The following is a 17,170-nucleotide window of genomic DNA, read 5'->3' as shown; positions in this document are numbered from 1 at the left end:
GAGGTTCAGCAAGGACAAGGCCAGAGTCCTGCAGCTGGGGAGGAACAACCCCCTGCAGCAGCACAGGCTGGGGGTGACCTGCTGGAGAGCAGCTCCAGGAGAGGGACCTGGCAGTGCTGGGGGAGAATCAACTGCCCATGAGCAGCAACGTGGGCTCGTGGGCAAGAAGCCAATGGCAGCCTGGGGGCATTGAGCAGAGTGTGGGCAGCAGGGCCAGGGAGGTTGTGCTGCCCCTCTGCTCTGCCAGAGCTGCTGAGGCCTCATCTGGAGTCCTGTGTCCAGTTCTGGGCTCCCCAGCTCCAGAGGGACAGGGAAGTGCTGGAGAGAGGCCAGTGCAGGGACACCAAGATGCTGAGGGCACTGGAGCATCTTCCTGCTGAGGAAAGGCTGTGGGACCTGGGGCTGTTCAGCCTGGAGAAGAGGAGACTGAGGGGGGAGCTCATTAATAGTTACAAATATCTCACTGGTGGGTGTCAGGAGCTTGGGGCAGCACTTTTTTTCTGTTGTATCCAGAAACAGGACAAGGGGTGATGGGATGAAGCTGGAACACAAGAAGTTCCACTTAAATATAAGGAAAAACTCTGTCAGTGTTTGAGTGAGGGAGCCCTGGCACAGGCTGCCCAGGGAGGGTGTGGAGGCTCCTTCCTTGGAGGTTTCCAAACCCATCTGGACACATTCCTGTGTGACCTGATCTAGGTGACCCTGCTTCTGCAGGGGGTTGGACTGGATGATCTCTTGAGGTCCCTCCCAACCCCACCATTCTGTGATTCTATGAAAGATGGGACCATATTTATCATTAAAAACACAGGATAGACAGCAGGACCCATTCCCTGAGATGCAGAGGGAGAAGAGCCCATTCCTGATTACAAATCACAATCTGCAGCCTATCTATTACAAACCCTGTGTGTGATCTGGCACTGAGCACTGAAGCAGCAGCCACTGGGCAACGTGATTCTATTTTTCAAGCTTAGATATATCCAGAAATATGTTTTACTGTCATATAGCATACAGCAGCAAAAAACTGGCACTCATGTGACTTCAGCATTCAAACATCTGCAAGGCACTGAGAGACTCCTAGGGTACCTATTTCTTGATAAATTTAAGCAGGATCACAGAGCAATTTGTTTGGCCTCTTTCATTTTGAGAGCTATGGATTCCAAATTGCTTCCCCCATGGTTTCTCTACATGTTAAAGCCTGACATTATTTCCCTGCAAAAGCCTGGCCATTTTTTGTCTGCAAACACAAACAGTTTAGACAAGCACTTCTCATGGCTATTTCCTTTCCTTGGTTTATTACTGACTTTTGCAGCCAAACCCAATGTGTCCCCAGTAACTACGAAAGCATACACATTAAATCTTTAATTGCTGTTTTGATAAAGAAGCCAAGATGCATTATTAATGACTGAGGATTTCAGACCTTCAGCTTTCCCCTTTCCTCCTGAAGCTCCCTGCCACTGTATTAAGTGTGACAGCAGCCTATCTGTACCACCTGGAAACGGTGTTTCTCTCCTGGACAAGGTCATGTTTGGACTAGATGGATTTTCACTGATGCCACACTTGAGGAGGCACAAGTGAATGATGACCTAGCAGAATTTTTGAGTGCCCACATTTGTCTTGGGACTCCTGTTAGCTCCCTATGGGATGAATGCCACCACACTTACTCAATGGCTCACATGAGCTTGTTTTCTTCTTTTAAGCTCCTTTTCCTTCAGAGAAACCTGAAGGTTTCCTAAATGCAATATTTGTTTTGTCTCTGAGGCCCAAGTGCTCCCTGAAGAGCAGAAATCCCAAATGCATGCATGCAAAACCAGCCCATGAGCTCAATCTTTGCTCTGCTTCGTTTCCAGCCACATATGAACGGCATCGTACAAACGGAGGGTGGAAAGAAAACAAAACCTTCAGGGCAGCAAGGAAAAGGGGTTTGGGCTCCATATTTCATATAAGCACAAAAAACCCAACATTGCAAACATCTACAGGAGTCCCCAGGACAGGCTGCCAAAGCACAAGGCATGGCAGGTGATGGCATTCATGTTGTGACACCAGAGAGAAGCTTCAGCTCCTGTGTGAGCTGATCTAGGTGGGAGCTGCTTCTGCAGGGGGGTTGGACTGGATGAGCTCTAAAGGTCCCTTCCAACCCCACCATTCTGTGATTCTATGATCTCTAAAGGTCCCTTCCAACCTCCACCATTCTGTGATAAAGTGTTTGAGATGAAGCTTATGGGCAATGGCTGCTGTCCTGGCTTATCTCAGCCTACGTCCTCAACACCTCTTTATCTGGGGAAAGGGGGACGTTCAATGAGCAAAGCCAAAAGGCCAGATGCTTCATCAATCTCCAGCATCTCTGTGGTATAAAGAGTCACTCCAGAGAGATTTACCTTCAGGAGGAGTTTCTCAGGAGGTTAAGCATACAGATGGACCTGTGCTGTGCCATGCAGAGCAATGAGATCTCCACCTTTCTGTAGGAGACCTTTACAAGATGTATGTGTTCCACTCGTATCTACCAGGCAGCACCAGAAACATGCCTGCCACACTGAAGACAGGCATCAAAACATGCTGAATTGCATGAGGATAGCTCAATTTTAGAGAGAAACATGAGCCCAGTGAGCTGTAAATATCAGCTATGGACCTCTTATTTGTGGTTGAGTTGAACGTGACATCTCCTGCATATTCACTTACTCCCTCAGAGGAGAAAGGTAGAGTGGAGAACTAAGAGGATCAGCTTTATCCTCATATTAAATCCCTGTTCTAAAATGCAACATTGCACAAGGCCAGAATCTTTCATGGGTTCCTCTTTCCTGCCTCACTTCAGGCACCACAGCCAAGGCCTTCTGATGAAAGCACAGAGAGGAATTAACATCTAAAGACGACTAAAAACCCTTAAAGGCTCACCACAGTACCCTGTCTTTCAGAGCCACAGCACCAGACATCTTTGTACTGTCACAAGGAGGCAGCAAATATCCACAAAAGCTTTAAAACACCAAGGAATTAGGTTTTCCCCTTTGCACCACCTCCCCTTGGCAGCACTTGGGGGGAGGGAGAAAAGACAACGCTTGCTTGTTGGGCTGCAGTCCATCACCTGCTGGAAGAGTCTCATGGGTGAAGTCAAAGGCTTGCTCAGCCTAAACCATCTTGAAATAAGGCATAAACACCTGTCCTCAAATCAGTAGCTTTGAAGAAGCTTTGTTTGCCCACACTTTCTCTTGGAAAGCAACTGTGTGACTATGGAAGCAGCAAAAACAAACAGCTGCATGGAATGAGAGCCACGTTGGAAAATGATCTGGAGTGAAAGCCTACAGTTGGCAGAGTCCTGCTCAAATGCCACACTCTCTGTCCTGCTTTCTCCTGAAAAGCCTCAGCATCCTCTCTGCCAGCTATGAATACTCACCCACTTCCAAATGGCCTCAAAAATAAACCTTTGCTGCAGGACTTGCTTTCTCCTTCTGTTTCTCCTCCAAAATGAATAGCCTACCAGGAGCCTCCTCCATCCCTGAAATCCACTGCTCATTCAGGTCTCTCTGCACCTCCCTCATCTCAGACAATGCTTCTGTATCACTTCTCCTCACTCATCTCTCTGAAAAGAAGGGGACAGAAATGTCCTTGGGCTTGGAACATCCCAATGCACTCTGTACACAGTCCTGTAAGGTGAGCAGCACATCTGGTAGCTGCATCTGAACTACCAGCTGTTGGATTCCCATTTTCCTAAGGCCAAGGGTGAGCCCAGTTGGAGAGCAGTTCAGTTTTTCCAACAGAAAAAGGAGAAACCAGGAAACTTGGATGTGAAACAAGACTGGAAGGAAAAAGAGACAACTGAGGGGTGAGCTCATTCATGGTTACCAATGCATCAAGGGTGGGTGTGAGGAGGCTGGAGCCAGGCTGTGCTCAGTGATGGCCAATGACAGGACAAGGGGCAACGGGGACAAGCTGCAACAGAAGAGGTTCCAAAGCAACACAAGGACAAAGTTGTTCCCTGTTGAGGTGAGGGAGCACTGGCAGGGGCTGCCCAGATGGGCTGTGGAGGCTCCTTCTCTGGAGACATTCCAACCCAGCTGGATGAGTCCCTGTGTGCCCTGCTCTAGGTGGTGCTGCACTGGCAGGGGGGTTGCACTGGATGAGCTTTCCAGCTCCCTTCCAGCCCTTGAGCTTCTGTGATCTAGAACCATCTAACATACTGCTGGAGAGTTTTGCAGCCCAGGCAACTTTGAACGTGAGTCCTCATTTGGCTCAGGTTCTACCAAATGCCCCTTTCCTTGGTCTGTACAAGGTGTAAAAGTCTATGCTTCTACAGCATAAATACTGCATGGCATTTACATTTGATGGAAAATGGGATAAGTAGCTTCATTCAGTCATTCTTATTTATTAGATGAAGGAGAGCAAATGAGTGACATGCTTAGAAGTAACCTCCCTTCAGATGGCCTCAACACATGGGCTACTTGTTAGCTGATAAGCCTTCAGCCCTCTTTATACCCTCTTTATTCCCCATCCTGACACAAAAACCTGAACTTTAACACCCTGCCAGGTTTTATCCTGTACTCTAAGCTCCTCCTCACAGCACAGAGGGTATTTTCATCACTCCAGGTACCCTTAAAGCTCTAGGAACAAGTACACTTGGAGCCCTCAACGGCTGGAAAACTTCATCAGCGCTTTGAGACGATGCAATTCCTCACAAAGAGAGAAGAAAATCCATCTGGCACATTAAGGCCCAATTATTAAACTCTCCTACAATGTTTATCAACATCAGAATTGCTAGTAAGAAAGTGGCAGTTTTAAAAGCCAAAATATACAGTTGCTTCAATACTAATATGCTTTAACATATACAGGTCACTTAATAACTTCAGAGAGCACTGCAATGATTACTAGAAACACACCCCAAATCACTTTGATGAACTGGAAACTGTTTAAGTGCTATTTAAAAGTAAATGTTAATATGCTGGAGAGTTACAGGACATGTTTTTAAGTGCTCAATTCATTAAACCTCCAAATAATGGGAAGAAACACAGAAAGCAGGAGGAGTGTGCATCGTTTGCATGGTTGGTCTTTGCCAAACAGCCCTCTGCAGCCTACAGCAGATTAATCACAGAATCTTAAGGGTTGGAAGGGATTTGGAAAGCTCATCCAGTGCAACCCCCCTGCCAGAGCAGCAGCACCTAGAGCAGGGCACACAGGGACTCATCCAGCTGGGTTGGAATGTCTCCAGAGAAGGAGCCTCCACAGCCCATCTGGGCAGCCCCTGCCAGTGCTCCCTCACCTCAACAGGGAAGATATTACTCCTTGTGTTGCTTTGGAACCTCTTCTGTTCCAGTTTATACCCACTGCCCCTTGTCCTATCATTGTCCTATCAGCTCCATCCTCCTCACACCACCCTTTACAACCTCATCTGTCTGCTGAGGATGGTAACAAGTCACCATCCACTTTACCTGTGGCAAGTGACACTATTTTGACCTTGTGTCTGTTTTGCAAATGCATTGGCCAGCACAACAACTCTGACACCTTGTAAAATGGTGGCAGCTACCATAAAGATGAGATGAGTCTAAGCTGGGGTCTTTTGGGAAAGCAGGCATTCACGGATTTCCCTGCTTTTGTGTTTGGGGTGTTGTTTAGGGTTCAGATGTGCAAATCCTTCTATGACATCACAAGGGGCATACAGCATTAAATAAAGGGCAAAAGTCATCTTGCAAGTCTAGTAGATGGAGCTTTAAGTAAACAAGCCAAAAATAATGGGACACATGATGAAATTGGAATGGAAATCAGTGTTATTTTGACCTGTGGTTTGAAGTTTTTTTCCCCTCAGAGCATTTTCAGGAGAGAGCACAAGTCACTCTGAAGGCTGGGCCAGCTGAGCAGGCTGAGGCTATGAGTGAGACCAGGGACTAAGCACAGCATTGGCTCTGGAGACCCCTTCCATTCTCAGTTCTGCTCTTCTGTATCCTTTGCATTAACCTGGTCATCCAGTCAACTAAGTCATGAGAAATACACAAATGAACTACAGTCAGCAATCTGTGGAGAGCTTTGTATCTCACCCTAAAGTGGACATCCATGTCTGATAACTCATCTGCTCTTTGGTGCCCATCACCTGCCCTAACTAGAAAAGCTTTGACACAATATACAGAGAAACCTACATTAAGGTGTCAAAACTCCTACTCAATAAAAGTTTACAATGTCAAAGTACTTCTCCCATACCTCAAACCATTACCTTGCCACAGGAGGCTTCAAAGGCCAAGAGCACAAAAGGTCACAGACAACAACAGGACTAATAAATGAAAGAGACCCCAAATGGAATCACTGCTCTGGTGTGCTTGTGACCATTGTGCAGGATGAATTGAAGTGTGATGAGGACAACATGGAAAGAAGTCACTAATGCTGAACTGCTTATTTCTAACAAGGTGAAGAAGTTTGTGTAAAAGTATTTAAAAGCTCTTCCTTTTCCTTGGAAAAACAGAGAAGTGATTCAGGCACGTACCACAGAATCACAGCATGGTGGGGTTGGAAGGGACCTTTAGAGCTCATCCAGTCCAACCCCCCTGCAGAAGCAGGGTCACCTAGATCAGGTCACACAGGAACATGTCCAGGTGGGTCTTGAAGAGCTCCAAGGCAGGAGCCTCCACACCCTCCCTGGGCAGCCTGTGCCAGGGCTCCCTCACTCAAACACTGACACAGTTTTTCCTTGTGTTTAAATGGAACTGTTTGTGTTCCAACTTCATCCCATCACCCCTTGTCCTGTTACTATCTACTATAGAAAAAAGTGCTGCCCCAACCTCCTGACACCCACCATCTAGATATTTATAGATGTTAATAAGATCCCCCCTCAGTCTCCTCTTCTCCAGGCTGAACAGCCCCAGGTCCCACAGCCTTTCCTCATCAGGAAGATGCTCCAGTCCCCTCAGCATCTTGGTGTCCCTGCACTGGCCTCTCTCCAGCACTTCCCTGTCCCTCTGGAGCTGGGCAGCCCAGAACTGGACACAGGACTCCAGATGAGGCCTCAGCAGCTCTGGCAGAGCAGAGGGGCAGCACAACCTCCCTGGCCCTGCTGCCCACACTCTCCTCAATGCCCCCAGGCTGCCATTGGCTTCTTGCCCACGAGCCCACGTTGCTGCTCATGGGCAGTTGATTCTCCCCCAGCACTGCCAGGTCCCTCTCCTGGAGCTGCTCTCCAGCAGGTCACCCCCAGCCTGTGCTGCTGCAGGGGGTTGTTCCTCCCCAGCTGCAGGACTCTGCCCTTGTCCTTGTTGAACCTCAGCAGGTTCCTCTGTGCCCAACTCTGCAGCCGCTCGAGATCCCGCTGAATGGCAGCTCAGCCTCTGGGGAATCAGCCAGTGCTCCCAGTTTGGTGCCAGCAGGGAACTTGCTGAGGGTCCCTCTGTGCCCTCACCCAGGTGGTTGATGAAGATGTTGACCAAGACTGGCCCCAGAACCCATCCCTGTGCAACTCCACTGGCCACAGGCCTCCAACTCGACTCTGTGCCATTGCTCAGCACCCTCTGGGCTCTGTCATTCAGCCAGCTCACATATTTAGGAATGGCATTTCTACTGCAGTAAGCAATTATCTAATAAGCAATGAGTAAATAAAAGTATCTGCAGCACAACTCCAGCTTTGGGTTATTGCAGCAGACTGTTCCCACTTACTGAAAACACGGGGTGAACGTTTACATCCAGGAAAAACAATCCACAGCACATCCAGCCATCTGCCTCACTGCTCCCTCTGAAGGTTTCATGAGGAACAAGTCCAACTATCTGCACCAATGTCCAATCACACCATTTATTATTCAGATTTTGGTAGAGGCACGTGAGGTTTCATGTGACACCATGAAAACACAAAACTTGCAGCTTCTGTTCCATTTGTGAAGTCAAAGAATCTTAAGGGTTGGAAAGGATCTTGAAAGATCACCCAGTACAACCCCCCTGCCAGAGCAGGACCATCATCCTAAGACTATGGTGGGACTGGAGAGATGGTGTTGAACACTTCCAGAAGGAGGTTTCAAGGGAAGATATGAAAAATGATATATAGAACAGCCAAGAAATGGGGTGAACTGTCCACAGGTGTGCAGTAGAAGACAACAGAAGACTATGGTGAATCAGTGTAACAAAGCTCAGGATGACAGAACAGAATCATGGAATGGTTTGGGTTGGAAGGGACCTCTGAAGGTCGTCTGGTCAACCCTCTGCTATGAGCAGGGATATCTTCTACTAGATCAGGTTGCTCAGAGCTCCATCCAACTTGATCTGGAATGTTTTGAGGGATGGGGCATCTCCTACGTCTGTGGGCAACCTGTGCCAGTGTTTCACCACCCTCCTCATAAAAAAATACCTTCTTATACCCACCCTTTTCTAGCTTTAAACCATAACTCTTTGTCCTGTTGCTACAGGCTTTACTAAATGTCTGTCCTCATCTTTATTGTAAGACCCCCTTTAAGTACCAAAAGGCTCCAATAAAGTCTCCCCAGAGCCTTCTCCAGGCTGAAAGTGGTGACATTTCACAAAACCTCAGAGAAAAAACAGTTCTATCCATTTCACACTCTCTTGTTTGGCCAACATCACGTGTGTACCACACAGAGGAGAGGACATGCTGCCTGTCACATCCTTACCACATCTTCTGGCTACATCCCTGGAGACAGTAAACATGGGTTTCAGGTCTTTTTATACCCTGTAGGGCTCAACAGCTTCTTTGGCAGGACTCTGGCTTCAGTTTTATTCACACTTCTGACAAGCCTGTTGGGTCAATATCTCCACACTTTGAGTTTAGGGCTGCTACATCAGGAAAAGGTGAGGTGCTGTGGCCTTGCTGCCACCCTCCTAGCTCTAGAGCAAGAGGTCTCCTCCTGCCTAACTGGAGAGTTTACCAGCATCATCCTCAACCGTGTCACCAGGCAGAATACAAGCCATGCTTTCAGCTCTTGCTGTGCTGTTTCTTCTGATGCTTACACATCTGTACTTCATTCAAACCATTCTAAATCCTCCTTTTATAAACCCTCTAGAGAACTGGCCAATGAAGCAGAAAATGGGTGTGATTAATTAAAAGAAGAAGGAAGGAGGATGAGCAGTGGGCAGCAATATGAGGTGGCCACGAATTCTGACATCTTCTGCATGTAAAGATACACTGCCGAGAATTTATTAGGGGGGAAGATGAGGATGTCCAAACACTGGTAAAAAATGTTTACTAGAGGTTGTCAAAATAGCTCAAACTATCTGTTGCCATAAATGAAAGAGCTATGTTATGAAAACCAGAGAGGAGGAAACAGGGAAAAGAAGAGGTTTGCTTCCATCTCATTGAGCTGTGCAAAGGTTAACAACGAATGGAATATCATTTCTCCTGCAGCTTCAATTACAAAGCAACATTAACAACCCTGGAACTCCACTGCTCTACCCAACCTTTATCCACTGACATTTTCTGCAGCTTAAAATAAAACATTAACGTGTTGCAAAATCAAACGACGGCAACACGCAGCCACGCGCCCGGCGTGCTCAGCACCAACAGCAGCAGGAGCTCTGAGAGCCTGTCAGCACTTCTCACAGAATGGTGGGGGTTGGAAGGGACCTTTAGAGATCATCCAGTCCAACCCCCTTGCAGAAGCAGCTCCCAGGTGAGTTCTGAAGAGCTCCAAGGAAGGAGCCTCCACACCCTCCCTGGGCAGCCTGTGCCAGGGCTCCCTCACTCAAACAGTTTTTTCTTGTATTTAAGTGGAACTGTGTGTTCCAGCTTCATCCCATCACCCCTTGGCCTGTTGCTAGATACTATAGAAAAAAGTGCTGCCCCAACCTCCTGACACCCACCCTTTAGATATTCGTAAATGTTAATGAGATCCCCCCTCACTCTCCTCTTCTCCAGGCTGAACAGCCCCAGGTCCCACAGCCTTTCCTCAGCAGGAAGATGCTCCAGTCCCCTCAGCATCTTGGTGTCCCTGCACTGGCCTCTCTCCAGCACTTCCCTGTCCCTCTGGAGCTGGGGAGCCCAGAACTGGACACAGGACTCCAGATGAGGCCTCAGCAGCTCTGGCAGAGCAGAGCAGAGGGGCAGCACAACCTCCCTGGCCCTGCTGCCCACACTCTCCTCAATGCCCCCAGGCTGCCATTGGCTTCTTGCCCACGAGCCCACGTTGCTGCTCATGGGCAGTTGATTCTCCCCCAGCACTGCCAGGTCCCTCTCCTGGAGCTGCTCTCCAGCAGGTCACCCCCAGCCTGTGCTGCTGCAGGGGGTTGTTCCTCCCCAGCTGCAGGACTCTGCCCTTGTCCTTGTTGAACCTCAGCAGGTTCCTCTGTGCCCAACTCTGCAGCCGCTCGAGATCCCGCTGAATGGCAGCTCAGCCTCTGGGGAATCAGCCAGTGCTCCCAGTTTGGTGCCAGCAGGGAACTTGCTGAGGGTCCCTCTGTGCCCTCATCCAGGTGGTTGATGAAGATGTTGACCAAGACTGGCCCCAGAACCCATCCCTGTGCAACTCCACTGGCCACAGGCCTCCAACTCGATTCTTCAGAATGTGAGGCACATCCCCTCCACCCCACAGCAGCCCAGCCCTTAAATGAAATGGAAACCAGCAGTCTCATTGTGCTCTGCCTGATGATGAGTGAATGCAAGGGCAGGTTCCTGGCTTCACTGTAGCATCTGCCTCAGAGTCAGTCAGTGCCTGCCATACTCCATAAGTTCAGCAGTGCTGGAGTCTGGCCGTGCAGCTTGCACTCCACTCCAGTACCCGTTGGAAGGACTCACTTGACCTAAAGCATAACAAATGTCAGCAGTGAAACTGAAAGTCTGAACCTCCCCATTTCACTGTATGGCTCCCATGAAGCTCAAGGCACAGCTGTTTTTTCCAGCAGCATGGCAGAAAAGCATATTTAGGATGAGGTTACAATGAAGGGGAGAAGGTGGCTTGTAGAAGACAGAAACATGCCACAACATCACCAGCACAGAGGTGACCCTGCTTCTGCAGAGGGGTTGGACTGGATGAACTCTAAAGGTCCCTTCCAACCCTACTACTCTGTGACTTCCAAAACTGCCTGCAGAATAGCAAAATGCAGCAAGACCCTTGAATGTGCTAACAGAAAATCATCCTCAACATTCCCTTTCCAGGACAAAGTCTCTCTTTGTGTCTATCACACCCAAAGATAAGTATCTTGGTTCTAAAGCTGACCTGTATCTCAAGGGTGGTTTTACCAACTGGCTTCAGGCTTTGCAGAAGGCATTTTCATTGCCTCTACTTAGTGTGCAAACTTGCAGCCAGCTCTGCCTCATTCACATCACAGGGGGCTATTGGATATTCCTTATTTACAGTCAGACTTGATTTCAATTGTAATTACAAAATGCACCCTGGAGCACTAAAAATGCAAGTGTTGCAAGAGTTTCCCCTCCAAACAGCACAGATGAATCCTGCTGGTCCAATACACTGGTTATTTAGCAAGTTACAGTGACTGTAAACCCAAGGGCTGGGAGAGGAGCTGAGCAGAGTTAAAGAACTGAAGAGCTTCTCATGCGTTATAGATGCTTAGTTGGAAAACACCAACTGTCTTCTCCCAAAGAAACAGGTTCTTATTCCTCTGGCATGGCAGGCTGTGAAATAATACTGTGTTGTGGTTTTGGTCCAGCCCACAAGGACCAGGCAGCTGCTTGCTCGCTGCTCTCTCTCCACTCAAGGTGGGATGGGGAAGAGAAAATGTCCTGAAGGCCTTGTGGAGATCCCTGAGGACAGGGAGGGTCTTGCTGTCCCTGGCAAAGCAGACAGGACTGCTTGACTTGGGGAAGGAAACTGAATTGATGTAATCTGTCACCAATCCAAAGCAGAATGAACAGAAAGCAACCCAGAGTGGGATGATGATGAACACAAACTGTTCTCTCAAGCCACCTTTCCCCTACCCCTGCCCTTTTGCTGGTGTCCTTACCTCCACCCCCCAGTGGAGCAGGGAATAGGGAATGGGGGTGCAGTCAGTCCCTCACTGATGGCTCCTGCTGCTTGTCTCAGGGCAGGAGGACTCCTCACCATTCCCCTGCTCCAGCTTGGGTCCCTCCCACACTGGACAGTCCTGCACAGACTGCTCCAACATGTGTTCATCCCGAGGGCTGCAACTCCTCTCTGTCTCCCACATGGTTCTCCCCCAGCCATCCCAGCCTGTCCTGCCCCATGGCTGCCTCCCCACACAGTCTCCATCTCCTCTGGAGGCTGTCACTCCTCTGGGAGCTGTGGGTGAGTTCCAGCCCCACTAGTGCCCTCTCCTTGGTTGCAGAGGGAGGGTCACCATCCTGCTGTGGGCTGCAGTGGGGTCTCTGGCCTGTCATACCTCCTCTCCTTCTTCCTCACTGACTGCAGGGTCCATGTGGTCACCTCCACCTCGTCCCACTCCTTCCACCTCCTCCTCCACTGCAGATATACCTTCTTAAACAGTGATGGCAGAGGCATGATGTTGGCCTGAATGGGGCCAGAGATGGGTCTGACCCAGAGCCATGGGAAGTTCTGAGAACTCATTACAGGGGCCACCATTGCAGCCCTCTCTCTTGGTACCAAGCAAAAAGCAGCTCCACACAAACCCAACACATATTACAGTGGTACTTCTCATGGAGATCCATCTGAGAGCAGTGAGGGAGGGAGGGAAAATCACCACTGACTATCTTTAAGCCACCTAACTTTTGGGCATGTACCTTCAGCTGCCTGTGCTCACAGAGACAGATATACATATGCATAAACCCCAAATCTTCTGCTTCTAGCTGTTATTCTCTTCCAGTAATGGAGCTGGAGGAATCACTCACTTAGAAGAGTCTCAAAATCTCATATGCAAGTCTGTAAAGAAGTAATGGGGAGTTTTGAAAGTCTGGGTTGATCTTATGCCATGAATAAAAACCTACAGAACCAACTGCTTCCATATTCCTTCTCCTTATAAGCAATTACCCTGACACCAAGGTTTTGAGAAGACCTTGACTGTGATGGATTCAGCAGATCAAATGCTTAAGTCTGGATCCAGGACTAACCACCTACTCCATATCAATGGAAGCTTTATTTGAAGGATCCATCTGGAGTTCCCTGCTTTAATTAAGCTTAGGATGGAATCTAAAGCAAGATGTTATTTCCAGTGCTCATTTTGGAATGGGCATAATATTGCTTACTTCATAACACACTGTAAGAGCTGGAGCACTGTTTACTCCATGTATAACCCCCCTGAGAGAGTTCTCTTTATTGATCAAGTATCAGTTTATGTTTGTGGAGGCTAATGCTCTAGATCTTTAAGCCTTCAAGAGATGACCTGCTATGTTTCAGAGGCACTGAACCTCCTTGTTAGGGATGTACTGTTTTGCAGAAGAGGAAACAAGTGTTGCAAATGCTTCTGTTGGTTCCAGCTCCCAGGGAATCATCAGTTCTCTTCACACTAGGTTGGATTTTACCAAGCAGTTCATGAAGGACAGGAGGATATTTGGCTTCAGTTGTGGGGGAACATATGTTTGTGTTTAACTTGATACCTTTTCAGAGTTCAGCTTAAAATTAGAAGGCGCCACCTAAAGAGTTTGAAACGAGCCTCTGCTTAACTCTTGGCCAAATCCCTTATGATTTGTGTCTGATGATGTGTGAAGATCTGCAATTCCTACAAGTCATACATTATTCCCATGACCTGGGAAGTCAGAAGATGTCTTCTACACCATTACAAAAGCAACTTTGCTTCCAAAAGCCTCCCCCACCCCGACCTCCCTTTCCCTGCATGCACAGGACAAGAGGCATTGCAAAGACCATTATTGTAACATATTTCCTAATTAAGTGCTTCAGACATAGCAGAGATTCCCATTCTCTAGGCTGAAATGTTGAATTAAATGGAAAACCACCAACAAAACCCCCCCAAACACTAAACTGAAAACCAAACCCCACAGATCTTTGCTAAAGAAGAAACATTTAGCTGTTTAAAAGTACCTGAAAAACGTCACAAAGAACTGTACCAGGTCCATAAAGTTGCTGTGCTGTGAGAATGCAATCTGGAAAAGAAAAGAAGCAAATGCTTTCTATTATTTACTGAGTTCACATTTCAGATGTATTGTTGTTGGGAGCAAAGAAATCACAAGGAAAGGTATCTTTACTAATATGGTAATCAGCATTTTTGAGCACTGTTTTGAAACCCACTGAAACAAAGCAAACAAAGTACAACTTCACATCAGTCTGGAAGCATATATCCCAAAAATGAACCTAAACAAGCAACAAGCAGCATGTCCAAGTGCACAAAAACGACCTTTGAGTAAACATGGGTTCCAAAAAGCAAGAGCCCAAAAGTTTTCAAGAGCTAAAGTAGAGTCTTTTTCATTCCTGCACACACAGCAACCTGAAGCTCAGTGTTTAAAATGCATGCTCCTAGTCCAACCACACCAGCACATCAAAACCTCCTGGACTAAATTCACTTACACCAAGAGCAGCAAATAGGCATGAAACACAGAAGATAATAGATACTGTAAAAACAGCTATGGCATTCATCTTCAAGTCACTTTCCTGCAAGCCACTCAAACTGCAAAGTGAAAAACAAGCCAAGGTTTTGGACAGAAAACAGAGGGAAGAAGCAGAAAGGAAATTGGGAGGTGGTTGGAGGCAAAAGGAAAGATTAGGGAGCCTGGTTAAGAATAACAAAGCAGAGGAGAGGGAAGCCAACAGAAAGGCAACTCCTGCAATATTAGGAATCAGAAGCTCTTTCCAGGTACCTCCTATTTCCTCTGACTATCAATCTACAGCACCACAATGGGATATTAACTCTTTCCTGAAGCAACTGAATCTATTTCAGGGCTAATCTGCACTTACAACAGCTTTCCATGGATGTAAAACTCACTTCAGGTGTCAGTGGTGGTGTTTCTCTTTAATAAACCACATGCCTGGGCCCATGAGCACCAACAGAAACCTCCCAGCAACGTCCCCAAAACCATGAATGTATGCAAAATGAGCTGCTGTTTGGATTTCTGTTGCTTTACAACACCTCCTCTTATCATATTTGCTTCAAACAGCCATTGGAACTTGGTACAGAAGCTGACCACAATCATTTTCTTATAGATAGATTGAAATGGTCACAAGTGGAAAGCTCCTTTACAGTGCCTAACTTGTGCTTGTCTGGAACTCTAACTTTAACTCTAGACCTGCAGAGCAGATGCTTGTGACTTCAATGTTACTGCCTACAGAAGACAGGAAAATCATACAGAAAATACATAGTTTCTTGCTGATTTTTCCCTTATAAAGTGCTTCCCAATCACTTGCTGATGAGGAAAAGAAGAATGAGCACAATTTCACTTCATGTTTTAAAGCCCAGAGCATATTAACTGAGGTGGCTTTATATTTGCATAACTATCTGGCAGCTCTTTAAGGCAAAGATTGGGGGTTTTTTTCTTACTAAACTATCACATCCCCAAATACAAACACTTAATACATCCAGTATATGCAGAAATATGGCCTGAGAAGAACTATGATCAACTCTAACAGATGCATTTCAAAACCAAGACAGCAGCATCTCTTTTCAAATCCTTCTATAGAAAAAGCAAATTAAAAGCATAAAGAAATCAATAAGGGGCCAGTCCTCTCAAGATGACCATTAGGACCAGTTTCTGTGATGGAAACCAAAGCTTGCTCCAATTATAACAAGAAAACAGACAGATTGTATGAAAGATTAATGAGACTGTAATCTCAGCTCTGAACTGTTACCAGAGAAGGGCTTCTCATTTTTTGATAATACAAGTGTAGGAAAGAAATAAAGCAGAGAAGGAGAATTTGGGTTTGCTTCACACAGAAGGACTGTATTTTACCCATGGTGGTTCATTTGTCTACCTGTTGGAGTTCCTCTCCTGTAATGACCAGCTGAGGGTCTGTATCTCATACATGGACTTGCAAAAAAACCAGGTTGTTTCCTGCAAGTTACTTCTCTCCAGCTGAAAATACTTTCATAGAACGGTTTGGAGTGAAGGGACCTTAAAGCTCATCTGGTTCCAAACCCCTGCCATGGGCAGAGACACCTTCCACCAGCCCAGGCTGCTCCCAGCCCCATCCAACCTGCCCTTGGGCACTGCCAGGGCTGGGGCAGCCACAGCCTCTCTGGGCAGCCTGTGCCAGGGTCTCAGCACCCTCACAGGGAAGAGCTTCACCTTACACCTCATCTAAATCTACTCTGGCTCTTCAGGTGCTCCCCTGCTCATCTGTGATTCCTCTGCAGGTTCTGAGCATCTATTGCTGGCAGCAAACTGGTAGGAGTGGGATGGACTGAGGTCTCCCTCCCCCGTAACTTGAGTTTAAAGCTCTCTTGACCAGCTTGGAAATCTGTCACAACAGATACTGACAGACAGAGCCCATCAGCCCCCAGAACACTGGGGCTGTCAAAGTAAGTCCCACGTTTAAGCAGCTGAACCCCCACTTGTGACACCAACCCTGTAACTGTTTGTTGACCTGCCAGAACTGATGGGCCCTTTCAAACCCCTTCCCTTTCACCAGAAGGGCTGATGAAGTGACTATGTGCACTCCAGAGTCCCTTCCTGATGTTCCTGGGGTTCTGTAACCCTTCCTGATACTCCTCAGACAGCTCCTGGCTTGGTAATCCTTCAGTGACATTCCCAGTAAGCAGCACACCTTTCCAGAGAGTGGGTCAGGTCAGCAAATGGGTGCTTCAACACTGCTAAGGAGAGAGTCACCTACTACTGCCCCCCATCACCTTTCCTTACTTGTACTGGTTCTTACATGGGCTGCTTTACTCAGCTCCAGTGTCTCTCCTGATGTCTTTCCTCTTCCATCTGCAGAGCAGTGAAGCAGATCTGTAAGGGCACCTCAGGCTTTGGGGGAAGTTTCTTCCTCTAGATGATCCTTGCTGTTGCAAGCTTCCACTCTTCCACATTATTGGCATGATCACTCTCTGCAGCTACCTGACAGGAGGTTGTGGCAGGGGGGCTGGGGGGGGTGTGTGTGTTGGTCTCTGCTCTCCAGTGCAAGTGGAAATGGCTTCAAGTTGCCCCAGGGGAGGTTGAGGTTGGAGCTGAGGCAGAACTGTTTCCCTGAGAGGGGTGTCAGCCCCTGTGCCAGGCTGCCCAGGGAGCTGGGGCAGTGCCCAGCCCTGGAGGGATCCCAAAGCCGTGGGGCTGAGGTGCTGAGGGCTGTGGGGTAGTGCTGGGCTGGGCAGGGTGAGGGCAGGGCTGGGACTGCAGCAGCTTCAAGGGCTTTAACAACCAAAACAATTCTATGATTCTAACCCCTTCCTGATG

At 47.8% G+C, this 17,170-nt stretch overlaps 1 protein-coding gene across 4 annotated transcripts in view; it reads right to left on the bottom strand.

Moving 5' to 3' along the window:
- Window positions 1-17,170, bottom strand: part of ATRN (attractin) — a 192,817-nt gene that overhangs the window by 40,499 nt on the left and 135,148 nt on the right. For 2 of the 4 annotated variants that reach the window (XM_061992449.1, XM_061992450.1), the window contains one exon: window positions 13,872-13,933. In XM_061992449.1, coding sequence (XP_061848433.1) covers window positions 13,872-13,933 — 62 coding nt within the window. Of the gene's footprint in view, window positions 1-10,611; window positions 10,702-12,274; window positions 12,387-13,871; window positions 13,934-17,170 lie in introns of those variants that run through there. The other 2 variants (XM_061992453.1, XM_061992452.1) reach the window with 2 other exon arrangements.

Source organism: Colius striatus, chromosome 3, assembly GCF_028858725.1.
Source record: "Colius striatus isolate bColStr4 chromosome 3, bColStr4.1.hap1, whole genome shotgun sequence".
NCBI lineage: Eukaryota > Metazoa > Chordata > Aves > Coliiformes > Coliidae > Colius > Colius striatus.
The sequence above is the reverse complement of the archived record's forward strand: the minus strand, read 5'-3'. Positions and strand labels throughout refer to the sequence as shown.